The 27,663-nt window shown below is 39.2% G+C and overlaps 1 protein-coding gene across 2 annotated transcripts in view; it reads right to left on the bottom strand.

Moving 5' to 3' along the window:
• Positions 1–13,352: 13,352 nt before the first annotated feature.
• UBE2V2 (ubiquitin conjugating enzyme E2 V2) overlaps positions 13,353–27,663 on the bottom strand; it is a 49,886-nt gene continuing 35,575 nt past the window's right edge. For both annotated transcript variants that reach the window (XM_030553064.1, XM_030553065.1), the window contains exon 4: positions 13,353–14,231. In XM_030553064.1, the coding sequence (XP_030408924.1) occupies positions 14,085–14,231 (147 nt within the window). In that variant the 3' untranslated portion in view covers positions 13,353–14,084. The remainder of the gene's footprint in view (positions 14,232–27,663) is intronic.

Genomic DNA, 27,663 nt, shown 5'->3' with positions numbered 1-27,663 from the left:
GCTCTAGTATCTGTGTTGTATTGGTCCTTTGCTTCCAAGACTTTCAAAAGCACTTTACAGACTATAACAAAGAATTGCGACCTTCTCTCAAACCCTGAGAAAAAGGAGAATAGTCAGAGAGGTGGAGAATGAGGTCCCTTTAGGAAAAATGTTAGTCTTAATTTGTCCTTAATTTGTGTCTTTGGTGCTGGGATACCACAGCAATGGGTGCATTAGGAATACATGAGGTATTCTTGACAGACCTTTGATAACAAGGAGCTATTACATCAACACCATTGAAATATAGACAACTTGAGGGAACCCAGCAGTTATTTAACAGCACACAAACACTATGCAACAATTCAGAGCAAAGAGTGAAGAATATTTTTTCCAATTGAAACTGAAGGCACAATTTAGGGAGGCATAACAATAATCTGAGTTAGAATTCAGCTGATGTTTGCCTAAAGAATATTAGGGTCTTTAGTGAGCACAAGTAGCTGAGCTCTTGGCTTTGCTCCTCCTCAGTGATAAAACGTATGTTATAATTAAATACTAAAATTTGTGTGCTGTTTTTGCTTCGATTTATAATTCTGCTCCAAACTCAAAATGAGGAGGAGGGCAGTAGGAGAGAGTGTAAAGAAAAAGAAAACTACCCATTGATGTCGATTTCACCCGATATATTTATGTACATCTTGTACATGCATATATATATAAATTTTATACAATATATAAATATTTTGAGTTATATTTGTGTGCACAAATGGCCCTGTATATAATAGTGTTCATACTGTGTATATGAAGATAAAAATCTACTGAACAGGCATAGAAATGAGTGAAACATACCTAAATAACTTAAATTCTGGAGAAAGGGGATCAGGCTAAAAATCAAGCTGTTCCTCACAGATGGCATAAATATGCCTCATTCCAAGTTTACCTTTTGGTTTACACAACAGATATCTACATGATCTCATAGAACAGAGAGACAGTCAGTCAATCTCCTGTATTTGTGTGGCTGAGCTCTACTCTTTGCTCTTCTGAGGTGCCAGGTGGCGTTTTAGGCTCACAACCCCTTTTCCAATCAGACTGAAATCTAGACATAACCCCTCCAGAAGCCAGTGAACTGTGTGGCAAATTAATGAAGCCACCTTATTGTGTGGTGCAGATGCAAAAAATGTAATGCAACAGAGAACATTCAACACTTTGAAAGGGCTTGTCTACCCAATACAGGGGGTAGTGCTTTCAAGGGCCTCTGAGTTAGCTCACTCTGCTTAATTCCTTCAGATAGGCAGTTCTTTGGAGGGCTGGTTAGGCCCCATAATATGTTTCTACATGAGCCTATGGAAATTTTTAATTAAGAAATTTCTTTCTTGTGGACCAAAGTCACTGCACGGAGCTCAGTTTGATCTCCACTGGGAGGATGAAGGAATTTTTCATCCACGTCAGAACTCAAACTTGAGTCCCAAAGAGTCTAGATGTTTCAAACCTCCTGATTAGACAATTAAACCATCTACTTTGCTTTTGCTAACATGGGTGAGCATGAATTTTCCCTTTTATTCAACAAAGGTCCTTTTAGGGTACACATCTTTGTCTTGCACAGTATGAATGAGGAAGAAGAGCTCGACTGCCTTTTATGACAGATTCTCTTCTCCAAAATCCATGCTGGGAACTCTCTCCTTAGTCTGAGGCTGTCCTACAAAGCTGACTCCTCCACTGAATTCTGGGAAGTGGTCACTGGTGAATTCTACCATCATTGCCTCCACAATATTAGATGTTGAAATCCTTCACAACAGAGCAGAGGAGAGATTTCTGGCAGGAGAATGAAGATGTACTTGTGTAACCCTAAGGCCAGAATCCCCAGAAGGAAAAAGTGCTGCCATAGAGAGCTTAATTTGCATAGGCTACTTACCAATATTTCCTTTACAGACACTTGGCATCACCATAAATATACATGAACTTGGATTTTGGGGGTTACTCTGCTCACAGAATGAGGAAGGAGCTCATTTCCAAGAAGCTAGGATCCTAAGTTCTCTTGTGTCCCATTCACATATGGGCTCTGCAGCAAATGATAATGCAAATTGAGAAAACTTCTCATTGAGAGGTAACACAGAGGACAGACAGCTGAATGGGCTCTGGTGAGGCCCTGCATACCAAACACCTTAATAAAACTGAATTGCTAAGCTGGGTCAGGTGGTGGTGTCTCCAGGCAAAGCATGTCTCTTGGGACTGGAGGCAGACCTGTAAAGAGGCACTTGAACTACTGCTACTCACTGATCTAAACCATTAGTGGGGTGTGGTGATATGGCCAAGCAACTGTGGGACAGTCTTGCCAGTTGATGGGAAAAGGAAGTTGATGGACTATTGCCAACATTAGTCTATCTGTGGTGGGGGGGAGGTAATTCACTCTTGATTTGCATGTATGTTCTGTTGCATGATTTTGCATGTTCACTTTGAAAATATAGAAATAAAACAGGTTCCAGACATTAAACAAGAAGATTTATTACACATTATAACCCCTGATTACTAGGCTATAATTCTAACTTTTGATTTAGGTAATATTGAACCACTCAAGGTTCACTCTCATAGTTCTGATGTCACACCAACAGCTCTCTCTGTAGGTATGAAGTGCCCAGTTGCCATTTTATCTAGGTGACTCTCCTGTGGAATTTCAGCTCTCTGTATTGGAAGGTGTGCAGACACCAGACACTTGCTCAGTTGCTTGGCACCCCAGTTCAAATCAGACATAGGTGAGATGTATTCTAAGAAACATATAGTGTACATATAAAAACTGTATATACTCAATAGTATCCATCTCCCTCGCCTCCCATATATCACTTATCTTCTTAAATTATAAGTATTGGGGAGGCAGGGATCATGCCTTTATGTCTAGCAAAACAATGCATATAGTCTTCCTTGGGCACTATTGCAATACAGATAATAGTAATTGTACATCATTATACCCATACATTCTAGATCATAGATCACAAAAGGAATGTGGAATTAATTTCTGAATACAATGGAGCACTGGAGATTGATATGCAACTTTGTTATGTAATTTGTATAATAAGGAAGTTTCAATCAAATTCAAGGAGCTAATCCAGTATGTTTTCAACTATATATTTTTTTAAATTGCTGAGAAGTATTGTTCATCACTATCAGTCAGTAGCGCGAGAAGCTTATATAACTCTAACAGATTGAAAGCAAAATGGTTTAATGGAGCGCTTGAATTTTATATTCTACCTATTCAAGATGTCACTAAAAACCCAATCTCTTACATTACCAATCAGGTTAAGACTATTATGGGATTTAAAAATATCAAATCAATGTTAAATACCCATATTCTGAGTGACGGTTTAACAGAAAAATGTAAATATCATCAATAATAGTGACAAAAACATCTCATTATCTAGAAACATCTAGAAACATCACAATAGCATGAAAATCTGCAACCAGGTTCTTCCAGTATTTCAAATGGCAAACCATATTTTTTAAGGAAGGAAAAAAAAAATCAGACATGAATCTTTGCATTTGTGGTAAAAATTTGCATCCTGTGGAGTTTCATACATGCTGAATTTTATATAAATACATGGTTAAATGAACACTTTTGGTATGAGCATAAAGTTTACATATTGCAAATAATATGTACTGCTTCAGGGCAATACTACAGGGCAGGAGATCAGAGATTTTTCTGGTTTGGTAGAAAGTACTTTGGTTTGGACAGTCATGCTAACAGAAAGTAAAGAGGAAAAAACGTTTAGAAAACAAAAATTCAAGTAACTGTAAATTGCTTGTAAACCAGACAGACAGTCTCTACTCAATCTGGGAACACAATTCTTTCCAGAAAGAGGTTCTATCTGGGAAAGCCTCAGGGCCATCAAGGGAAACAAACTAGTCATAGGACCAAAAACCTTCCTCATGAGATTTCAACCCAGTCATGCAAATAGTAGCTATGGAAGTACTCATTCTAATCAGAACCACCACCTGCAACACTTGCCTTTCCTGGATTGTAAAAGACAAACAGACCTCATGGGGCCCCTATTAACAAGGGGAATCTGTCATCCATGTAAAAACATGGAAGTCTAAGCAGTGCTAAAGAAGCCATCACTCAAATCACGTAATGTCTAGCCTCCCTTTTTAAAGCAAGTAAATCAAGAATCTAGCAAAAATATCATCTCTAGTCAGTATCTTAGATTCTTCTCCCTCAAGCTTCAGGGGGTGACTTTCTCCTGTCTGCAACCAAGGGAAATGTGCCCAAATTCATCTTGCTGGACTTCACTGCAGATTTAATAATGCTGAAAACCAAATATTCCTGTCCTACCTCTGAAAGATGGAAGAGATGAATGGAAAATGGGTCAGGTCCCTCCTCTCAGATTGAATTTAGAGGGTTGTTATGGGAAAATGCTAGTTCACCTCCCAAGCCTTCCTCATAGAGTCTCCCACAAGACTCAATCCTCTCCCCATGTTATTCAATATCTACATAGTGCCATGGCAAGACTTTGAAGACAACACTGCCGGAAGTGCCGGAAACACACCAAGACGTCCAGCTCCATATTCTCCTTCATGTCATATGTAAACAGCACTACTATTAATTTGTGTTATCATAACGCATATGAGTCACAGTCATAGACAGGACTCCATTGTGCTAGGCACTGTACAAACACTGAACAAAAAGACAGCCTCTGCCCCAAAGAGCTTCTATTTTTTTCAGTGTTTTGCTGAAAACAGTACATGGAGCAGCTGGCTAATGCTAAGGCTGAATCTAGCATCAAGACAGAAGTGATACTACTAGGAAGAGTGAAGTCCCTCAAAGAACTCTAGTACTCAACAGCACTTCATACCAATGAGGGCATCTGTCCTCAGATTGTTAAACTGATCTAGCAGCCTTGAAGTCCTTTTGGATCCCTAAATAGCTAAACACCTACTTGTGACTAGCCAAAAGGTTGTACTGCATCCTATCAGCCACAGATTTGGCCACTATGATCTACATTTTCATGAGCTCTGGTCTGGATTATTATAATTCATACTCAAAACTAGGAATGAAGCCACATGCTATGAAAAAAACAACCTTTCAAAATACACCAAACACATGTTTAGCTCAGCTACCATGAGCTCATGTCCTGGTGCTCAGTTCCCTACACTGGCTCTAAATTAGATAGTCAAATTCAATTCATTGAAGTCAGCAGGAGCTGTGGATGCTCACCACCCTGAAAATCATACCACTCTAAACATTCAAATTTCAAGTTCATCATCTCCAGTATTGATAACTGCTTCATTATAAATTATATCAGAGAAACATAATATGGCTAAATTTAAGCTTTGATCTTTATAGAAGGTATTGAAAACCAGTTAATCTGATTAGTTTAGACTATTTGCCTAACGTATTGGCAGTCTGAATAATTAATTACACATAAGAAAGCCTATTGTGATGCCTAGCAACCTATTTCAGTCAGTTTTGAACTGAACTGAACAGAGGGTATCTTTATATCTTCAGGGCCTGATTCAATGTTCATTGAGTCAATAGGATTCTTCCCATCAATCTCAGAGGGCACTCAAAAGCTCTAAGCAACTTTCTGGCATATTATTGTTAGTGTCTCTTTTGTTTATGGCCTGTTATAGTATTTAGTAATGTATGCTGAAATTATAAATAGGACAAACATAGAAAACAAACAATTTTTTCCTCTCTCTCTCCTCATTTCATATATGCATTTTTGTCCATCCTCAGCAAACATGATACGTTAAGTACTTAACCTTCTGCTGGGGAAAACATTTAAAGGAGTTATTTTAATGAGGTGCCACAAATAGAATGCACTACTTTTCTGGTGCATCAGAATGAGGGAATTCAAATACCCATTCTTTCAGTCTAGAGTCACAGAACAACCTATTTAGAAGACCTTTAATCCAACACTGAGAATTGCTTTACTTTTTCCTTTGAAACACGCACAAACAGACTATATAAGGGGAACCTTGTTTCTTGTGAAAGGCAGCCCATCACCAATGACCTCTGCTCCAGATACCTGCAACCCTCAATGTCAGGATCTTCCTGAAATGTGCAAAACTGACCAGTGTATCTATATATAAAAGACAAAAAACAAAAACCCTCAAAAAATAGGTATGTTCCTTTAAATTATGGCTGAATACTAAACTGCTGCCAAAAATATCCATCTCAGAGTTGACTGAAATTGATTAAAAAAAACAAACCCAAACATTATTTGTAAAAGATAGTAGAATAGTTTGGATAAGAACACACAAGTTACCCTCCTGTAATAATTTTGTTTTATGATTTTGCTAGTTTCAGGATATTCATTTTTTATCATGAGAAATTCACAGGTTATTAGGCCCAATCTTGCAAGTTATGTTTTGGAGTTTTGCTTCCTAATCAACTGTTTGCTTTATATATATATATATCCTTCCTTAGAGGTTTTTAAGGTCAGGCTTGACAAAACCCTGGCTGGGATAATTTAGTTGGGAATTGGTCCTGCTTTGAGCAGGGGGCTGGACTAGATGACCTCCTGAGGTCCCTTCCCACCCTGATATTCTATGAAAAGCTGCAAAATTCCCTAATTCTACTTTTTTCAGATGCTCATCTCAAATACAGAGTATTTCGTTCTTCTTAATGTTGGATGACAGAAATTGAATTTTCGAGGTCTGTTGCGCAAGATTCAACTCAATGTCTTCTCAGTGAAGACTGTCAAGTAGCAGCGGGGTAACCGTGTTAGTCTGAATCTGTAAAAGTAGCAAAGAGTCCTGTGGCACCTTATAGACTAACAGATGTATTGGAGCATGAGCTTTCATGGGTGCATCCAACAAAGTGGGTATTCACCCACGAAAGCTCATGTGCCAATACTTCTGTTAGTCTATAAGGTGCCACAGGATCTTTGCTACTTTCAATGAAGACTGTCCAGGCAGTAACAGCTGCCTTTACAGCCACCAGGATCACTTCCTAGAGAATCTTTATCCAGCTAAAACAAAACAAGAGGGAACCAGTCTACCTTTTATTTTCTTCCACTGATGCATTTTTAAAAAGAGTTGCATACCCTCTGAATGACCCTATCGCATAATGAAAACACCCAACATACTACTTACTTATATATCCATAATTTAAGAATCACTGTGGAGAGAAAAAAGTACACACAGAATGCAGCTTATGAAAACATCTTCCTTGGTTATGTCTACATAACTCCTCCTTAGGGGTATTTTGGGGTAAATATGATCTACACCATGCATTTTTATCTGTGATGTAAAGTATATACGCACACTACAAACCATTATTATATATTATATACTGTATATATTAAAACCAGGAGGTTGGGTTGTTTCCATAAGAAATGATGGAAAGTCATAAATTAGTATAGAAAAAATGCATGAGCACTTATCAGGAAATCCCAAATAATGGTTAATCAGGCACTATCTCACCATCATCCATTAGGTTATCGGTTTATAGAGTTTGACAACAGCATAAATAATAAAAGTGATCTTGCTTTACATTTCATCATTTTTTAAAATGCTAACGAAATTTAAAAAAAAATCATTGAAACTACTTAAACAAGAGGATGCTATTTAAAGAGCAGGTATGACAATTTCATTTTATGGATTAATAAGTAACAATATTCATTTGTAACAGTTTAGCATTATGGTTGAAGAATACAGATGCATTAAATACACTGTATTTTTTTAAAATAAATAACGGTACCACCACCAAAATAAAAAAGTTGCTGATTTTAACCACTGAACACATCACTTTCATTCATATAGAAAGAGTAATATTAGTGTCTCCAAAAAGATAAAAATAGAAATGCAACACCTTTAGTGGGCATGGTTGAATATTAACTAATAAAATGTATAGTCTTTCCTTGGCCATACGCAATCCTTTCCTGTATTTTCTCCCAACTTGGAAGCACATATAAGTTACTTTTATGTTTTCAACATTTGGACATGACGTATGCCTTGGGTCATTTCAGCACAAAACCAATCAGGTCTGCAAGAGAAAAAGAAAGTCTGCAATGCACAAAAATTGTTCAGCAGGCATGCCAAGAAGCATCTTGTGATACAAAACACAAGTTATCAAACATCATGTTTTAGAGAATAAAGAGATCACCAAAGCAGTTCAGAAAAAAGTGTGCATGCCTGTCTCAGGATATTCAAGTACATTTCAGGGGCTTGAAAAATCCTTCTGAAGCATCTATTACTATTGGAGAGGACTAAAATGGACCATTGCCCCCTTCTGATATGGCAATTCCTAAATTCCTAGAATATTTTGAAAACAGATTCTTCAGAGCTGCATTTCTTATGAATACTGTATCAAAATATTATGGCCCTTTGAGGGTTTGGCTGGAATGCACTTTGTGTGGGACCTGAACAAACAGAGGAGAGATAGGCCAAAGCTAGCTTTAAGCAATCTTTGCAGTACCTTTGCAGCTGAGATTAGCAAGAGTGTAGACATATTTTGACCATACTGCCTACATCAGGAGCTGCAAGGGGCTAGTGCACAGCTTCTAAACTGCCTCTATACTGGTAGAATTCTCAGATGGTCAGTTTTACAATCCCTTTGCAGCAGTGGTTAAGCAGATAATCAGGTCCTACATATTTGCTCTATTGTTCTGATTACTTATATGTTCCCAGAGGCTGTTGCAGTGGGGAAATACATTTCCACCTACGTAAATCAAACCCCCCACACATTTAAATGTATCCAATTAATAATCCAAATATTTATCTTCTTGTAGATTACAATTTGGTTTTAGGGCAAAATACATTACTTGCATTGTAATGTTGGCCGCATGTCACCCACATACTCCATTAATCATAATTAGGGCCGCCAAACAATTAAAAATTAATCTCAATTAATAGCACTGTTAAACAAAAGAGAATACCATTTATTTAAATATTTTGGATGTTTTCTACATTTTCAAATATTATTTCAATTACAACACAGAATACGAAGTGTACAGTGCTCACTTTTTTATTACAAATATCTGCATTGTTAAAACCAAAATGAACAGTATTTTTCAATTTACCTATTACAAGTACTGTAGTGCAATCTCTTTATCATGAAAATTGAACTTACAAATGTAGAACTATGTACAAAAAAAACTTATTGCAAAAAGAAAACAAATGTAAACTTTAGATCCTATGAGTCCACTACTACTTGTTCAGTCAACTGGTCACACAATTTTGTTTACATTTGCAGGAGATAATGCTGCTCGTTCCTTGTTCACAACGTGAACTGAAAGTGAGAACAGGTGTTTGGCATGGCACTGTTGTAGCTGGTGTCGCAAGATATTTACGTGCCAGATGTGGTTAAGATCCGTATGTCCCCTTCACGCTTCGACCACCATTCCACAGAACATGTCCATGCTGATGATGGGTTCTGCTCAGTAATGATCCAAAGCATGTTCATTTTCATCATCTCAGTCAGATGCCACCAGCAGAAAGTTGATTTTCTTTTTTGGTTGTTCAGTTTCTGTAGTTTCCGCATCGGAGTGTTGCTCTTTTAAGACTTCGAAATCATGCTCCACTCCTCATCCCTCTGATTTTGGAAGGCACTCCAGATTCTTAAACCTTGGGTTAAATGCTGTAGCTATCTTTAGAAATCTCACATTGGTACATTCTTTGCATTTTGTTAAATCTGCACTGAAAGTGTTCTTAAAACGAACAACATGTGCTGGGTCATCATCCAAGACTGCTATAACATGAAGGATATGGCAGAATGCAGGTGAAACAGAGCAGATATACAATCCCCCTCTCCACTCCACCCAGAGAATTTCAGTCACATTTAAATAACGCATTTTTTAAATAGTATCAGCATAGAAGCATGTCCTCTGGAATGGTGGCCAAAGCCAGTAGTGGCATATGAATGTTTAGCATATCTGGCATGTAAATACTTTGCAATGCTGGCTATAAAAGTGCCATGCAAATGCCTGTTCTCACTGTCTGGTGACATTGTAAATAAGAAGCAGGAAGCATTATCTCCTGTAAATGTAAACAAACTTGTTTGTCTTATTGACTGGCTGAACAAGAAGTAGGACTGAATGGACTTGTAGGCTCTAAAATTTTAGAAATGTTTTGGTTTTGAGTGCAGTTATGTAACAAAAAAAATCTACATTTGTAAATTGTACTTTCACAACAGAGATTGCACAATAGTACTTGTATGAGGTGAATTGAAAAATACTATTTCGTTTATCATTTTCAGTGGACATATTTGTAATCAAAGATGATAATATAAAATGAGCACTGTACACTTTGTATTCTGTGTTGTAATTGAAATCACTATTTGAAAATGTAGAAAAACATCCACAAATATTTTATTAAAATTTCTATTAGTATTCTATCAACAGTATGATTAAACTGGTAATTAAGTTTTTTAATCATGATTAATGTTTTTTGAGTTAAATCACGCGAGTTAAATGTAATTAATTGACAGTCCTAATCATAATTTTTACATGTATTCACAGTAACAATGAACATTTAAGGCTGGCTGTGCTTCCATATCCCTCTTTTTACAATGGTTTAAGGACTCTCAGGGCTGGTCTACGCTATGGGGGGAAAATCGATCTCAGATATGCAACTTCAGCTATGTGAATAACATAGCTGAAGTCGAAGTATCTAAGATCGAATTACTCACCGTCCTCACGGCGCGGGATCGATATCCGCGGCTCCCCATGTTGACTCCGCAACTCTGTTCAGGTTGGTGGAGTTCCGGAATCGATATAAGCGCGTTCAGGGATCGATATATCGTGTCTAGATGAGACGTGATATATCGATCCCTGAGCAATCGATTGCTACCCGCTGATACGGCGGGTAGTGAAGACGTAGCCTCACTCTTGGTCCAAGCCTGGAAGGTGCTACATACACCTCCTCAAATACCATTGACTTTTATGGGGATTTGAGTGTGCCAGGCATGTTGCAGGATCAGGCATTATATCAATACTTTGCACTTTCTTGCAAAATGTAAAAGAATACAGAACATTAGAAATAGCACAGGTAGTAGAAATAAAGGGCAGCTCATTAAATTTTAAACAGTAAGTCACTACAATACATGAAATTAATACAACATATGTAAATTTTTCTCCTGTTATGCATTTACCCAGAATTTAATTTAGCACATTTGCTAAGTATCAGAGTACAGCACATGTTTAAATTCCAGTTAAAGATCACTTCTATTATACCAACTCTCCAACGTAATTTGAAAATGAACTACAGGTGGAGTTTCTGATTTTTCTCCCCCATCTGGTTTGGTTTAAATTGGTGCTCTATTTACCCTAGTATTGCACTTACAAAAAAGGCACAAACTTTTTTTTATTAAATTACAAATAACTAACCATTGGAAACCCATGTTTAAAAATCCTATTATATCATAATACTAACATAGTAATACATTTTTTAAAACCTGGTTTAAAGAGTTACCCCCCAAAAAGCACAGAAAATAAATTACTAGACAAAAAACTGGACTTATCAAACCATAATGTGACCTAATTGGGGGACAAGCAGTTATGTTTTGAATCCTTTAACAGTAGGAAATCATCCTTAAGGGTCTCACCTATTGACCTACGTACAATAATCTATGGCCATTTTAAGAGTTTCTTTAATGATAAACTAACACAATCCTACAACTCTGGCCTTTTTTCAATAGGACAAGGGGGATATTGCTTCAAAATTGTCCTGCTTAGATTTCATTATGATAAGTGGTTTTGTAACTAACCCTTTGGACAAACAGCATGGCTATTTGAAAATCAAGTGCAGCTTGTTTGCAACATGCAAAATGGATCTTGTTCTCAAAAACTGCAACTGGCATGCAGATTTCCACAGAGATCCATAACTGAAGAACAAAAGAGGAGGAATAGACATTGCACAGTTAACTTGGACAACATGTGGTGCAAACAGAAAGCCAACACTTTTCTGTATTCAGCGACTCAGTGAAGAGAGAGAGTTTCTCAATGGCTCCGCACTCACACTAGTTGTCTGTTAATCCCGTCACCAACTATATGATAGTCTGGCAATGTATCTCAATCTCTTCCAGTTATTTAATCTAAAGAGAGATTCCTGAAAGTTAACATTTATTTCTGAGTTGAATAGTTCCATTTCTATTTTAACAGATTACATATAGACTAGCAGTGCTAGCATAATGGAAGTTTATTTAGCGGAATCCAAAACATCTAAATTAATTTAAAATCAGGCAATAGGAATACATAGCGGTGAAATCACTTCAGTCAAATTTTCCATCCTATACTGTGATGTGTTCTACAACATGGACATGAGGTAGCTGACAGCTATCATTTCACTGAGTGAACTCTGGAAATGTGTCAGATGTGTTTAAGGACTCTAAAATACAGCCTTCCTCTACTGACAACCACCACCTAAAACTCTATCAAAAAAAATAAAGCTTAGTTTATTGCTTTTCCTACAATTTTTTCTTCATATTAGGGATAGGCAATAAGGATACCAAACTTGAAAGTTCCCTGGCTGTTGATGACTTTTGATTAAATTCGTTTTTTCAAGAGAATTACTGATGAAGTTTTGAATGACAAGTCACTGACCTAGTCCCACGGTTACAATTTTTTTTAGTAAACTGGACAAATCTTTGCATTTTCCACACAAGACATTAGAGAGTGTCTCATTTCCAGTAATGTAACATGAACAACATTGAGAAACCTATAGAACAAACCCACGGATGTCACCAACTACGACAGTGAGAAAGGAATAAGTAAAATTAGAAGGGGGAGAATTCACTGTTGAAAGGGCAGAATTCATTCTAAGCAGTGAAATTGCACCATTGGCACTTGAAGCATGGAATGCAGATGGATAAATACAGCATGTCCACACGGTTCTTAACAGTAGTACAAGATGTTTTAATAAAAATGATAAGGCCTGAAGTCTCTCATTTATGTGTCGCTGGGGTAAGGAGAAAGTGAGACAGAATAAAAAGGAAACTAGCTTGAAGATTTTAAAAAAGCGGTTAAAATAAGTGCAGGGGGAAAAAAATGTGACATGGAAAAACAAAGTAGCATCTGCAGAAGATGGTTCCAAGGATGAAAAGACAGAAGCAGGACAGAATTTCAGCAGTCCAGTTTAGAAATTGCTCCGGAGTTGCTTAGGCCAAGTGTCCTAATTAATGTCATTTCTAGAATGAATAGTTCAAAATTATTTTTTTTAAAAGGAGTTTTGAACTGCAAGTTTGTTCAAACAAGTGTAACTGCAGATTATTTGCTCCTCTGCAATAATCCCAATACCTTCAGTTATCAAATAAAATAAGCGTATAGAAATAGTGGTAAGAATAAAAGGTGCATGTAGACCCACTGCTACATTGTGTTTAACTTTTTGCTACCTCTGCAACATACAATACATATATTACATTATTATAGAAATGGCACAGCCTCAGAGGATACTTTCCACATTTTATTTACATTTTAAGACTAACTTTAATCTCAATCACATATCCATACACCTATTTCCTTTGTTTCACTAAAACTTAAATGCATTGTTTATTAGAACAAAGACTGTAAACAAATATTTGCCATGTCCATTACATGTAACACACAGGAGCCGCTTAACAAAATCCACTCCCCCCTTTTATAAATACAGGTATCAAAACAATCCTGAACATACTTTGTGACACTAATAGTAGTCGGCACCCACACCTTAGCAAAAATTAAACAAGATGAGCAACAGTATTCACTTTACCTGCTACTTTAAAACAATTTTAACTGCAGCTCTTTTAACTAAGCCAGATGAATAAAGCATGCCATTTATAATTTTTCTTCTTGAGAGATTAATTTTCTGAAACATACATTAATCCACAGCAATCTGACACTTTCTGTCATGCTTTCATCTTGTAAAACCTGAATTTCAATTTTAAGCTACTTCAGGCTTATGCTTAAATGACAGTGTATTGATAAGAGAAAAAAATAAATTGTGCTGCCTTTTTTATCCTCCCATAGTGCCTAAAAACATACTGGGCGTACATATAGTATATATATTCTTACAAACGTCCAGGTCATGTATACCATCTGAAATTCTTTTAATGTGTGGGTGGTTTGCATTGTGAGATTTAATCAAGACATTAATATAAGTAGAAGGTGGTTGTTTTAAGACAGAAGTTTGAGAATCAGCTAAAATTAATTGCTGTAAATTTGTCCTTCTGGAGGTTGTGGAAGCTTCATATTTTCTTTGGACATCATTAGACGTCTTAGCTCTTGAAGTACAACTTTAATGCTATAAGAATTTTGCCATTTTGCTAACACTGGTATGCTCCGTGTATCCACCTGCAAAGAAAGACAGCACAAGTTAAATAAGGACAATGTTTTTGTACCATAAAATACAAAATTCCTACAGAATTAGTTTTAGTTTACTTAATAACTTAAGAAATGGTAGCATACGTTGCAATCTCTTCAGCACTTCCCAACTGTGTTATAAATACATAAAATATTTATAATGAATGCTTAGCGCATATTTACACACAAATTCAGATCCTGCAGTGAGACCCACACAGCTGTCCCCTGCATAGCATGCTCAACAACATTAACTTCAATGGTGGGGGAGAGGGTGGGCAAAGAGAAAGTCAATCTATGGAGAGTTCAATGCAAAATTGGGGCCATATCTTAAAGTAGGGAGGTTTTTATCCATCATAACGAAAAGTTCTTTACTAAATGTTGCAATAAAACATTTAAAGAGAACAATCATATGAATGTATTACTTGATTACAGCACCAACATGTAATATGTGGTTTTCTCAAAATTGGCTTTCAATTCTTTATTAAGCAATTTGATGCACAATATTCTATGCTTAAATTTTTATACAGGAAAATTTACCTACTATAAATAGCTTTTGTCTGTAATTTGTTTTGAATGCTTATTGCTATATGGCCCTTCTGATGCCTTTTACTTCTCCCAGTAAATATGACTGGAAATAGTGAAGTAATTTGACTTATAAAGTTCCATATAAGATCAGGACATTTCTCAATTCTTCTTTGTTTCTTATTATAAATTATCTTATGGACCTCTTAAAGCACAGAGACTTTATTGCATATCACTTGATAGTTTAAAGGTAAACTACAAAGGAAAATGTGTGCACCCTTTTCGATTCTTTTATGGTATATACAGCATAAAATATTTTTGTAGATTATTTTTACTTTTTAATATAAAAGTATGAGAAAATCAGAAATATCAAGTTCTAGCCATAACAACTTTACCTCCAGATAAGACCTAGATTGCTTAACTTCAAGCTACCTGGTTTCAGAATACAGAGGATAATGCTGCTTATATTTGCAGGAGCAACTGGGAGATTAAGATTACCAATGATTACTTTCAATATTAAGAAACTAAATACTGAAGGCAAAACAGTGGCAAAAGGAAAGCAACAACCAGTTGCTTATGCAGTGATTTTTGCACCAATTAAGAAACACCTTTAAAAAAAAATATTTTACAGCAAGGTTTGAAAGTTGCATTGGTCAGACCACCATTATAATTACTAGCTCATTTTAAAAAAGTATTTAATATGTTACAGATAACTAGAGATGCAATTCTGAGGACTGAGGTGGGAGCCTGTGTGACTGCAAACACAGCTTTCACCTATGTTAACATTTGTTTGCAGGTATGGAGTACTAAAATCAATCCACTATCAGAGGAAATAAAACAGTGAAGAAATACATCCCTCCAAAATCCCCCTCTCTTCCCCCCATCTCAGGAGAGACTTCCTGAGCTGCAGAGTAATAGTTCTGGTGAGGACAGCATCTAGTCTGGACCTTCCTCTCCAAGGCACAAATGTCCCCCTCTTATACACCCTTCCTCCCTCCAGCCTCCTGGGCTATATTGAGGAGAGGCCTTCTCTGATTGCCGTTAAGCAGTAGAGAAGCAATGTGCCACTGAGGCCCCAGAGCCCAGTAACATCACAGCTTCATTTCAAAATTTGAACTCTGGACATGGTACTGTTTGAACCCACCCTCCATATCCCACATAATGCAGCAAAGGGTCCAAGACACTACCCTCCACAGGCAAGAATTCCAGAATGGAAGGAAACTTGTACAGTGAAGAGACCTGGCTGTTTGAGGGAAGTGTACTAAGAACAGAAATAAAACTCAGGCTCACCATGTTTTATGGGCACAGGGTTTAGTTGGGAAGGAGATCAGAAGGGAGAGAAGGGTAGATTTTAAAGAAGTGTAATAGGTTGTGGTTTTACCAGACAGGGAATTTTTATAAACTGGAATTAAAAGGGAGTTGCAACAGATGATTGTCAAAGGCCGGAGCTGACTGTGGAAACAGAAAGATTCCAGTAAAGAAGCAGGAGGGGACAAGAACCTAAGTTTGCTGATTTAAGGGAGGCCAGATGGGCAAGCATGGATTAGGAGACAGTTTAGGTGGGATTTCAGTGGGTTTGAAAAATAATTCTTCACATAATTGTGAAACCATGGGTGATGGTTAGATGGGGAATTAAATAGCTGGAGAGGCAGCTGCAGATTGTTTCTATCTAAAACAAACAGGAAAACGTGGAACAAACAAGATGAATACCCATTTTCATCATAAGCATTTTGATTGCATGGTATATTCCTTTTCCCCACACTTTATCTGTTTAATCTTCTTTTTAGGACATGTGTAGACTGGGGACTAGCCTCATTTACAGTTATCAGTGGCCAGCCACTAATGTAGCTGCACTAACACCCCTCTAATATAGTCAGTCAAATCTACTATTTATTTCCACTGGTGGAGTTTATTACAACTTCAAGCAAAATGATTTTCACCCGTGCAAATATTGACTTTCTGGTCTTCACTAGGGATTTTCAGCTAACAGACAAATATCTTCAAGGTAGGGACTGTCTCTTCCTGCATAGTGCCGAGCATATTTTCAGCACTATCACACTACTACTAAAATGACTTAATAAATATTTATTTTTAACTCAAGCCACTTTATTTTCTGCAAGTCATCATCTTTTGCTGCATAACATATCTTACAGGCAATAAAGATTTGGCTTAGTTTTATTCCCTGCATTGAAGGCCCTATTTTACATGTAAGAGATTACACATTCAATCTACTTATGATATACTCCTTAATAAAGTAAGCCTTCTCTTTTCAGCTATCTCATTGGCTCCAATAGTGTTAGGAATGCTCAAAACCAGATACCCGGGGGGTACCCACTTTATATTAAAATTGTATTCAAGTATAAGGAAGCATCATTTCCATGGAAGTCTGAAGGCTAGTGAAGCTGAAAACTGAGAACAAAAACTATTTTTATTCTATCAGCACATCCAATATAAATCTTTAAATAATGACAATAGCAGCAACATTATACACGATCCAAGAATAACCAAGGAATTCTTCTATGCTTTTTAAACATAAAATAAATTATAGAAGAATGCTGCAAAATGTTCAGTGTTTATAATGCTTCAAATAGCATAACTTTAAAAAAGTAGCAAACTGCTTAGCCCACTATAAACAGATTCAAAATGATGACTGGACAACAGAGTTTACAGAATTATAGTTGATAAAATCCCAAGTCTTTAAAAATAAGAAACAAACACTTCCAGCTGTAAATGGTATTTAAATAAACACAAGTGATTGCAAATCCTCTGAGATACCAACAGACTGTTAAAGAATACTCAAAAAAAAATCAGACATCCTCAAAATCCATGGGAAAATAAATAGTATGTCAGAACACAACCTGTGTTTTATCAATCTGTTATACACTATAGGCTCTAAAAAGGAGAGACCCCACAGCATTAAAAATTATAATTTATTTTACGGCCATGACACCCTCTACAGAGAATAAGTAGTTTTGCCTAGTTGTACTCATCTATTTGGGCCAGGTTTTCAAAACTAGATTTCTAAATTCTGTGTACAAATCCAGCAGTTGCATATACAAACAGATCACTATGAGTGTTAGTGCTCATATGCATATTCAGTATAGGTGGCTACCTTTTTGAAAAGGAGCCTATATTGTGAACTGAAATGCAACTGGAATGAATTTTTGCTAACTCTGTTTTTGCATTTTCAAAGTGAGGGTCAATATGGATACGTGATCAATCTTGATCTTTTAAAAATGTATTAGTTTTGGGAATTTGAGGATCCCCTCCCCCAAAGAGAGCTCCCTCTGTTTCTCTCCATTCAGAAATCCCACAACCTGCTATATTGCTACTGCAACATTTGGATTCATGCCTGTATTACATTTCTGGAAGAGGACCTTCCTTGCTAGGAAGCCTCACACTGACAACACAATCTGGCATATGACAACAACATGGCGCCTGGGCAGCAAAGGTTGCCTGATGATAAAACAGAGTAGACTGATGCCCCAACTCCTCCAATGAATTTAACAGCCTTGAACAACAGGATGGGGCAGGAGACGAGAGCTGATCTATGAAACAGGCAGTCAGGAGGGTGGGCAGGAGATTGTCACAAGAGGGAACATCTCACAAAGTGGCAACAAGGCATTTTCCTGAGAAATTATGAGAGATTTAAATGGAATGGAACGTTAGGTCACAAAGTAGAGAGGAAAGATGTGGTCTTGAGATATGGGCTCACTTCCTGTCTCTGCCAGACTTCCTGTGAGATCCTGGGAAAGTCATTTAAATCTTTTAGTTCCTTAGTTTTCCATCAGTAAAATCTCCACAATAATGTCTCTTGTCTGTTTTGTCTATTTTGATCATAAGCTCTTCAGGACAGGAACAAACTCTTAATATATCTATATATACACCTAACATAATGAGGCCCTGATTTAGAGCAGATCCTTTAGGAACTACTGAAATACAACTAGTTACTAAATCATTATGTACATTTTATATACCCAGGAAAAAATGTTTCTTACCCCCAAAACTATTTAATTTAAAAAAACCTATTACATTAAATACTATAATGTTGTATTTGAAGCATGCTAAGCATATCAGAGTCCTAGAATACATTAAGTGTGACTCTTTGTGATGAATGGAACCACCCCACCAGCACAGAAAAGGTTAAGGAGAGCCTTTGTGCCCAGCTAGTCCCACCCCATTATTCCTGAAGCCAATACCAGTCCTGGAGGGGGGAGAAAAGAGGAGAACCTGTCTCAGTACAGTGCTGGTTGGTGAAAAGACAAGAGCCAGCTGGCTAGCTAGCAGCCTCCTTGCCTGAAGAGATGGAACACTGGCCTGCCAGCCAGGGCAGCCGTCTGAAAGCAATCTCCCTATCCAAAGGGAGACTATGAAGGAACCTCCAGCAGTGGAAGTAACTGACTGAGCAGACCCCAGAGACATTGTGGAGCTCACCCTCACCATCCTGCCCCTGAAGGAACCTGGGACTAGATCCAACAAGGAACCCTATGGTAGACTGAACTAGAGTAGCCTTGCCTCAGATTGGTAGGAAGTAGCCGAGGGCAGCAGATTCTGATCCCTCGCCAGGAGAGACACCAACCCCACGGTTCAGGGGTTGACACACACAGGGCCCTGGGCTGGAACCTGGTGGAGAAGGAGAGCCTAGGTTCCCCCTACCTGTCCTCGGACATAGTAAGTGAAACTACTCAGCCCACGCAGGGGTTGAGAGCCAGGCAATCTAACCACTAGGCCACTCAGCCGCCAAAGACCCTGTTACACTCTTATTAGGGCTCTATCAAAAAGTCATGGTCCATTTTGGTCAATCTCATGGTTATAGGATATATATAAGTTTCATGTTTTCAGCTATTTAAATCTGAAATTTCACAGTGTTGTAATTTTAGTGGTCCTGGCGCAAAAAGGTTTTGGAGGTGGGGGGGTTGCATGGTTATTGGGGGTGAGGAGGGAACTTGCAATATTGCTACCCTTATTTCTGCACTGCTGCTGGCGGAGCGCTGCCTTCAGAGCAGTTGGAGAGTGGCGGCTGCTGGCTGGGATCCCAGCTCTGAAGGCAGAGCCACCACCAGCAGCAGCACAGAAGTAAGGATGGCATGGTATAGTATGGCCACCCTTACTTCTGCCTGCAGAGCTGGGCCCTCAGTGAGCAGTTTCCCCGCACTGGCCACCCAGCTCTGAAAGCAGTAGTGCAAAAGTAAGGGTGGTATGGTATTGCCACCCTTACTTCTGCACTGTTGCTGGTGGGGCACTGCCTGCAGAGCTAGGTGCCTGGCTAACAGCTGCTGCTCTCCAGCTGCCCAGATCTGAAGGCAGCTCAGAAGGGTGGCAATACTGAAGTCCCCGTAAAATGACCTTGTGACACACACACATCCCCCCCTGCAACTCCCTTTTGGGTCAGAAATTTGAGAAACGCTGGTTTCCCCTTTGAAATCTGTATAGTATAGTATAAAAGCACATAAGACCAAATTTCACTGGGGGGGAAGGGAAGAGAGGACCAGATTTCATAGTCCGTGATACATTTTTCATGGCTGTGAAGTTGATAGGGCCCTAATTCTTATTTAGAGAAGTAATGCATAGATACGCTCCCATTTTTAGATAAAAGAAAGGATGAATTTTATCTTCAAAGATGACTGCTGCTGGTCATTTGAATCCCTGGAAATACAAACAATTAATTAATCTAATCTAGCTAACCTTCTTGGTAATTACAATGTATTTATAATACAAATGCATATTATTAAAATAATCTGCATCAGATGTGTTCTCTCTCAAAACCAACATTTATTAAACTAGTGATTCTAAAACTGGCCTGAGACTTCTTTAGAAGAAAAAAACTTAACTAAAGAAAATATATATATCCACTAAATACATACATATACATACATACACACACACACACTTCTATAGTCCACCTAATCTGGGGATTTATGAGGATTTTATAAACTAACTCATCCTCACAACACCCCAATGATGTTATCCCCATTTTATAGATTTGGAAATCAAGACAGAAAGTTCAGTCACTCATCTAAGATTAAGAAGTGAGTCTGAGGCAAAGCTAGTCACAGAACTTAGGTCCCCATCAGATTCCCAATCCTGTGCTCTAACTTCCAGACCATGCTCTCACCTTAAAACTGAAATGGAGCACTCCTGGTTAGGGTTGTGCCATAAATCAGACAAGATACACCTCTACCCCGATACAACGCAGTCCTTCAGAGGCAAAAAAAAATCTCACTGCGTTACAGGTGAGATTGCGTTATAATCGAACTTGCTTTGGCGTTCCTTGTTCACTGACGCCCCCTCGAGAGAGCCCTGTCCCTAATCACCCCCAGGACCTCACTCCCCCACCCAGCCTTCCTACTCCCTGTCCCGACTGCTCTGACCACTATCCACACCCCCTGCCAGGCACTCACCGGCAGCGGCGGGAAGCAGAGCAACGTGGCCCCAGCTCCGCCACCTCCCAGCCACGGCACAGTACAGGGAGGTTGGGTAAAGGATGCCTCCCATACTCACCTGTGGCGGGAAGCAGAGCGCCACAGCTGGGAGTTGGCGGAGTAGAGTGGGCTGGGGCCGGGCTGCTCCGCTTCCTGCTGCTGGTGAACGCAGAAAGGTTGGGAAAAGGACACCCCCAGCATTCACCTGCAGTGGGAAGCCGAGCAACATGGCCCCAGCCTGCTCCACTTTCCTTGCCCCAGCCTCAGCCATGTCGCTGGGGGGCGGGGCCACTCACCTGTGGTGGGAAGTGGAGTGCCGCGGCTGGGAGCTGGTGGAGTGGGCTGGGGCCAGGCTGCTCCACTTCTGCTGCTGCCAGTGAGTGCGGGGGCGGGGGATCCCTTCCCCCAAACCCCCTCCCCCACGTGACATGGCTGGGGCAAGGGAAGCAGAGCGGGCTGATCCCAGCCCCCTGCTAATACCCTGGGCCACTCTGGGACTGCAGGGCCCCCAAAATTGCCCCCCTCACAGCTCCTGCCTCCTGGACCCTGGGGGGCAGGGGGGAGCCCGAGACTCTCTGCGCCTTATCCAACTCCTCGGCCCCAGCCCAGCCCCCTTAACACACTGCTCAGAGCAGCGTGTCAGAGCTTTACCGTGTTGTATGTGAACTTTTGTACCAAGGTGATGAGCACACTAAAAATTTGACAGATTACATAAAGAAGAGTAAAATTTCAGAAACGAATCACCTGTAATGATTTTGGTCGATAATTCAACCTAACGCCACTTGAGGCTATTTGGTGAGTTAAAAAATAAATCATTTATTTACAAGTGATTATTTTATAGAGCTGGTTGGAAAAATTCCAACAAAACAGTTTTTCCATCAGAATTTCCCAATTTGTTGAAACTGAAATGTTGTGATGATTCAACAAAGTTCCCCTGGAAACTGGGCAGGATTCTGACAGAAACCTGCCTGGTTTCCTATCAGCTTGCCTGCAGATCATGGGATTCCAGGGTCCAGGGCTACAAGACAGTCTGCCAGGCACTGCCTCTGAGTAGAAGACCCGAGGGCTTCTAGGATCAGTGGCTCTGCAGCAGTACACCAAGTAGACTGCCTTGGAATCGTGGAACCTAGACCATAAGGCCCATGGTTCAGGGGACACCAGGGCTTAGGGTCCTGCCTCCCTTTTGCAGAGCATTTCAAAATTTTGGGGTTTTATTCTGAAACAGAATGAAACCAAATTTGAAAAAAGCTAAAAACTCCAAGAAACAAAGTTATCTTTCTGCACCCAGTTCTATTTTATTTAGATTGGAGAAGCTAACAAACTTTTGTTATAAGCCATATGAAACTAAAATACATATTCCTAGACAAAAACAGGAAAGGTATATTGTTCTGCATTACTGAACAAGGGCACCCATTACTTGTTTTAACTAAGGGGAGGATTCTAAAAACAACATTGTAAGCATTATACAGTAAAGCTCTTTTGAATGGCACCTTCAATCTGGCTGCTTCCTATACCAACATTTATTTATACATATGTTTATTATGCGTCACACCACAGCTTGGGTAAATGGCAATATTTCTGGGTTGCAAATACTGGTTTTTATGGGACAGAAACGCTCTGAGGTATAGCAAAGCTGTTTGCTATGCAAAGGATTACTTTCAAGGATTCTTTTTGAAGGATATCTGAAATATTATTTACAGTGCTAGTTTAGGTTTAGCAACTAGCACACTGTATTGCTCAATAAAAGAGCACAAGTAGATCCAGTACTAGCCTAAGAATTTCAGAATATAATATCTGCATGCCTCCAATAGAAACGGTTCAGTGCCTTCCAGCTCTTCTCCACTGTTACACTGCGGTAGTATTACTGTCTTGGAGAATACTTCTCTATTTTAAATACGCATAATTTACACATAAGGATGAGTAAGGGGAAAAACAAAACAAAACACAAAACAAAACACAAAAACAGTGGTCCTGGATGAAGTCTAAATACTAAGTTGGGTGACCTTCAATGACTGGTGTGAAATGAGGATATTGATATAATAGGCACCACAGAAACTTGGTGGAATGATGATAACCAATGGTACATGGTAATACTCTGTCATTCCTGTATACAGTACACCGTCACTATAACAAACCCGTCGGGATCCAAGCCATTTGTTTGTTATCGCAAAAGAGCCCCACCACCTGGGTGCAGTGAGGTGGGGGGTGGCTGACAGCTCCTCCAGCAGCAGCGAGGGCTGACATCCAGGTTGGAACAGCTATCAGTTCCTGCCGCAGCAGTGAGACTTGAAATGGGATCCAGGGACTAGGTTCGTTATAGTGTGGGTATACTGTACACAGGTATGACAGAGTATATCATACCCGTGGGGGAGTGGCATTATGTGAAAGAAAGCAGAGTCAATTACAGTAAAAATCTTAAATTAATCAAACTGTTCCATAGAGTCTCTATGGATAGAAATTCCATGCCTAAATAAGAGTATAGCAACAGGAATATACTACTGGCCACTTCACCAGGATGGTGATGGTCATTGTGAAATGCTCCAGGAGATCTGAAATGCCACAAAAACAGAAAACTCAGTAATAATGGAGGATTTTAACTATCCCCATATTGATTAGGTACATGTCACCTATGGACAGGATGTAGACATAAAAGTTCAGACACCATTAATGGCTATTTCTTGGAGCTGCTAGTCCTGGAACCCACAAGGGTAGAGGCAATTTTTGATTTAGTCCTAAATGGCACATGATCTGGTCCAAAAGGTGAATATAGCTCAACAGCTCAGCAATAGTGATGATAATGTTATGTTTAATTACATCTTGGGGGGGAGGCGAGGAGGATACCAAAGAAGCCCACCATAGTAGCATTTATTTTCAAAAAGGGGAACTACCAAAAAAACCGAGGAAGCTGGTTTAATGGAAATTAAAAGGAACAGTCAAAAGAGTTTTAAAAACACCATAATAGAGGCACAAATTAAAAGGTATATCCCAAATAAAAAATAAATTGTAAGAGGACAAAAAAAAATGCCACCATGGCTGAACAACAGAGTAAAAAAAGACACCTCAGACAAAAAGCATCCTATAAAAATTGGAAGTCAAATCCTCCTGAGAAAAATAAAAAAGAAACAAACTCTGGCAAGTGAAGTATAAAATTAGACAGGCCAAAAATGTATTTGAAGAGCAACTAGCAAAAGAGACAAACTAACAGCAAAAATTGTTTTATATACATCAGAAGCAGGAAGTCTGCCAAACAACCCACGGGGCCACTGGATGAAAAGGGTGCTAAAGGAACATTGTAGCGGGGTGGTCACCTGCTCCTACCCTGAGGGGCTTAGAACAGCCCAACAGAGGGCTGGGGCTGGGGCAAGCAGCTCCCAGGCGGACTGGGGAAATAGGCACAGCTGGGAGCCATGCCCCAAACAGACCACAGCCAGCCCCTATAAAAAGGCTTTGAGCCAAGAGCACAGACATGCTCTCTCTGTTAGTAGAGGGAGAAGGGCCTGGCTGCTAGGGAGTTGAGAAGGTACCTCGGTGGAACAGGGCTGGGGAAAGGCCAAGGGAGCTGGGGAACTCCGGCCTGGAAAACCCCAGGCTGTGGCCAAGTTTAAGGCCAGCTGGGTACTGGGATTGCAGAGAGCAGCCCACAGGTAGGCCAAGGCAGCAGGTCCAAACCCCCCTTGCCTATGATTAATGGCTGAGACACGGCAGTCTACCCCAGTGAAGTGGGGGCTAGATGGTGACTGGCAGTAGCTAAATACTGAGGCAGGGTGGGGATAGTGGGTGGTGGTTCCCCTGAGTGGGGACACTCACAGAAACTGTGGGGGTACTGCCTGGGGGTAGCACCCAGAGAAAGGGTCATCCGGGGTCTGGGAGGAAGGCAGGAGCCAGCGGCAGAGAGACACCAGCTGATAGAGGTTGGAGAGCTAATTACCAAGTCGACCAGCCAGAGGCAAGGCAGGCCGTTTACAAGCACTCAAGGAAGACAAGGCCATTGTGAAGAAGTTAAATTAATTCTTTGCTTCAGTCTTCACTGCAGTGAAGACAAGGGAGATTCCCACATCTGAGGGGTAGCCATGTTAGTCTGGATCTGTAAAAGCAGCAAAGAGTCCTGTGGCACCTTATAGACTAACAGACATACTGGAGCATGAGCTTTCATGGGTGAATACCCACTTCTGAGGAACTGTCCCAGATTAAGGTGTCAACAGAAGAGGTTTGAGAACAAATCAATAAATTAAACAGTAATACAACAGAACCTCAGAGTTATGAGCACCTCAGAAATGGAGATTATTTGTAACTCTGAACAAAATATTATGGTTGTTCTTTTAAAAGTTTACAACTGAACACTGACTTAATATAGCTTTGAAATGTTATTATGCAGAAGAAAAATGCTGCTTTCCCTTTAAAAGTAAACTACTAAAAAAATAAACACAATACTGTAATGTATTTGATTTTTGGGGGGCGGAGGAGGAAGAGGTCTCTGCTACTGACTGATTGCTTACTTCTGGCTCCAAAGGAGGCATGTGGTTTACTGGTCAGTTCGTAACTCTGGTGTACACAACTCTGAGGTACTGTAAGTTTCCAGGACTCACTCAAGAGTTTTAAAGGGACTCAAATATGAAACTGCAGAACTACTAACTGTGGTATGTAACCTAGCACTTAAAATTAGCCTCTGTACCAGATGACTGGAAGATAGTTAACGTAATGCTAATTTTTTAAAAAGGTTCCAGAGGCTATCTGGCAATTACAGGCTGCTAAACCTAACTTCAGTATCAGGGAAATTTTTTGAAACTATAGTAAAGAACAGAATCATCAGACACAGATGAATACAATATGTAGGGGAAGAGTCAATAGCTTTTGTGAAAGGAAATCATGCCAAACCACTCTATTACAATTCTTTGAGGGGGTCAGAAAAAATAAGAACATGCATTCACATCAGACTTTTGTAGCCAACGTTGCAAGGTACTTACATGCCCGATATGCTAAACATTCATATGTTCCTTCATGCTTCTGCCACCATTCCAGAGGACATGCTTCCATGCTGATGATCCACGTTAAAAAAAGAATGTGTTAATTAAATTTGTGACTGAACTCCTTGGGGAAGAATTATAGGTCTTCTGTTTGGTTTTACCCACATTCTACCATATATTTCATTTTATGGTAGTCTCGGAGAATGACTCAGCACATATTGTTCATTTTAAGAACACTTTCACTTCAGATTTCACAAAACGCAAAGAAGGTACTAATGTAAGATTTCTAAAGAGAGCTGCAGCACTTGACCCAAGGTTTAAGAATCTGAAGTGCCTTTCAAAGTCTGAGAGGGATGAGGTGTAAAACATGCTTTCAGAAGTCTTAAAGAGCAACACTCCAATGCGGAAACTACAGAATCCAAGCCACCAAAAAAGAAAATTAACCTTGTGCTGGTGGCATTTGACTAAGAAAATGAAAATGAACATGTGTTGGTCTGCACTGCTTTGGATTCTTATCGAGCAGAAATCATCAGCATGGATGCATGTCCTCTGGAATAGTGGCTGAAGCAGGAAGGGACATATGAATCTTTAGCGCATCTGGCATGCACATATCTTGCAACGCCGGCTACAGTAGTGCCATGCAAACACCTGTTCTCACTTTCGGGTGATATTGTGAACAAGTGGGCTACTTTATGTCCTGCAAATGTAAACAAACTTGTTTGTCTGAGTGATTGGCTGAACAAGAAACAGGAATGAGTGGACTTGTAGGCTCTAAGGTTTTACATTGTTTTATTTTTGACTCCAGGTTTTTTTGTACATATTTCTATGTTTGTAAGCTCAACTTTCATGATAAAGAGTTTGCACTAATAAAAAATAAATATAATGTGAGCACTGTACACTTGTATTCTGTGTTGTAATTGAAATTAATACATTTGAAAATGTAGAAACCATCCAAAAATATTTAAATAAATGGTATTCTATTACTCTTTTTAATCACGTGATTACTCTTTTTAAATCAGTTGACAGCGCTAGCAGGAATAAAAGGTCAGTTTTCACAATGGAGAGTGATAAATAGCATGGTCTCCCAAGGCTATGTACTGGAACCAGTGCTGCTCTACATGTTCAAAAGTGATCTGGAAAAACGGGTAAACAGTGAGGTGGCAAAGTTTGCAGAGTATATAAAATTATTCGAGATAGTTAAATCCAAAGGATATTGCAAAAAGTTAAAGGGATTTCACAAAACTGGGCGACTGGGCAACAAAATGGCACATGAAATTCTATGTTGATAAATGCAAAGTAATGCACATTGGAAAAACAAAAACAATCTCAACTACACATACAAAATGATGGGGTCTAAATTAGCTGTTACCACTCAAGGAAGATCTTGGAGTCATTGTGCACAGTTCTCTGAAAACATCTGCTCAAGATGCAGTGGCAGTCAAAAAAGTTAACAATATTAGTAACCATTAGAAAAAAGGAAAGATAATAGGACAGTTAATATCATAATCATGTAAA

Source organism: Gopherus evgoodei, chromosome 2, assembly GCF_007399415.2.
Source record: "Gopherus evgoodei ecotype Sinaloan lineage chromosome 2, rGopEvg1_v1.p, whole genome shotgun sequence".
Taxonomy (NCBI): domain Eukaryota; kingdom Metazoa; phylum Chordata; order Testudines; family Testudinidae; genus Gopherus; species Gopherus evgoodei.
Note: the sequence above shows the minus strand (reverse complement) of the source record. Positions and strands in the feature narration are given on the sequence as shown.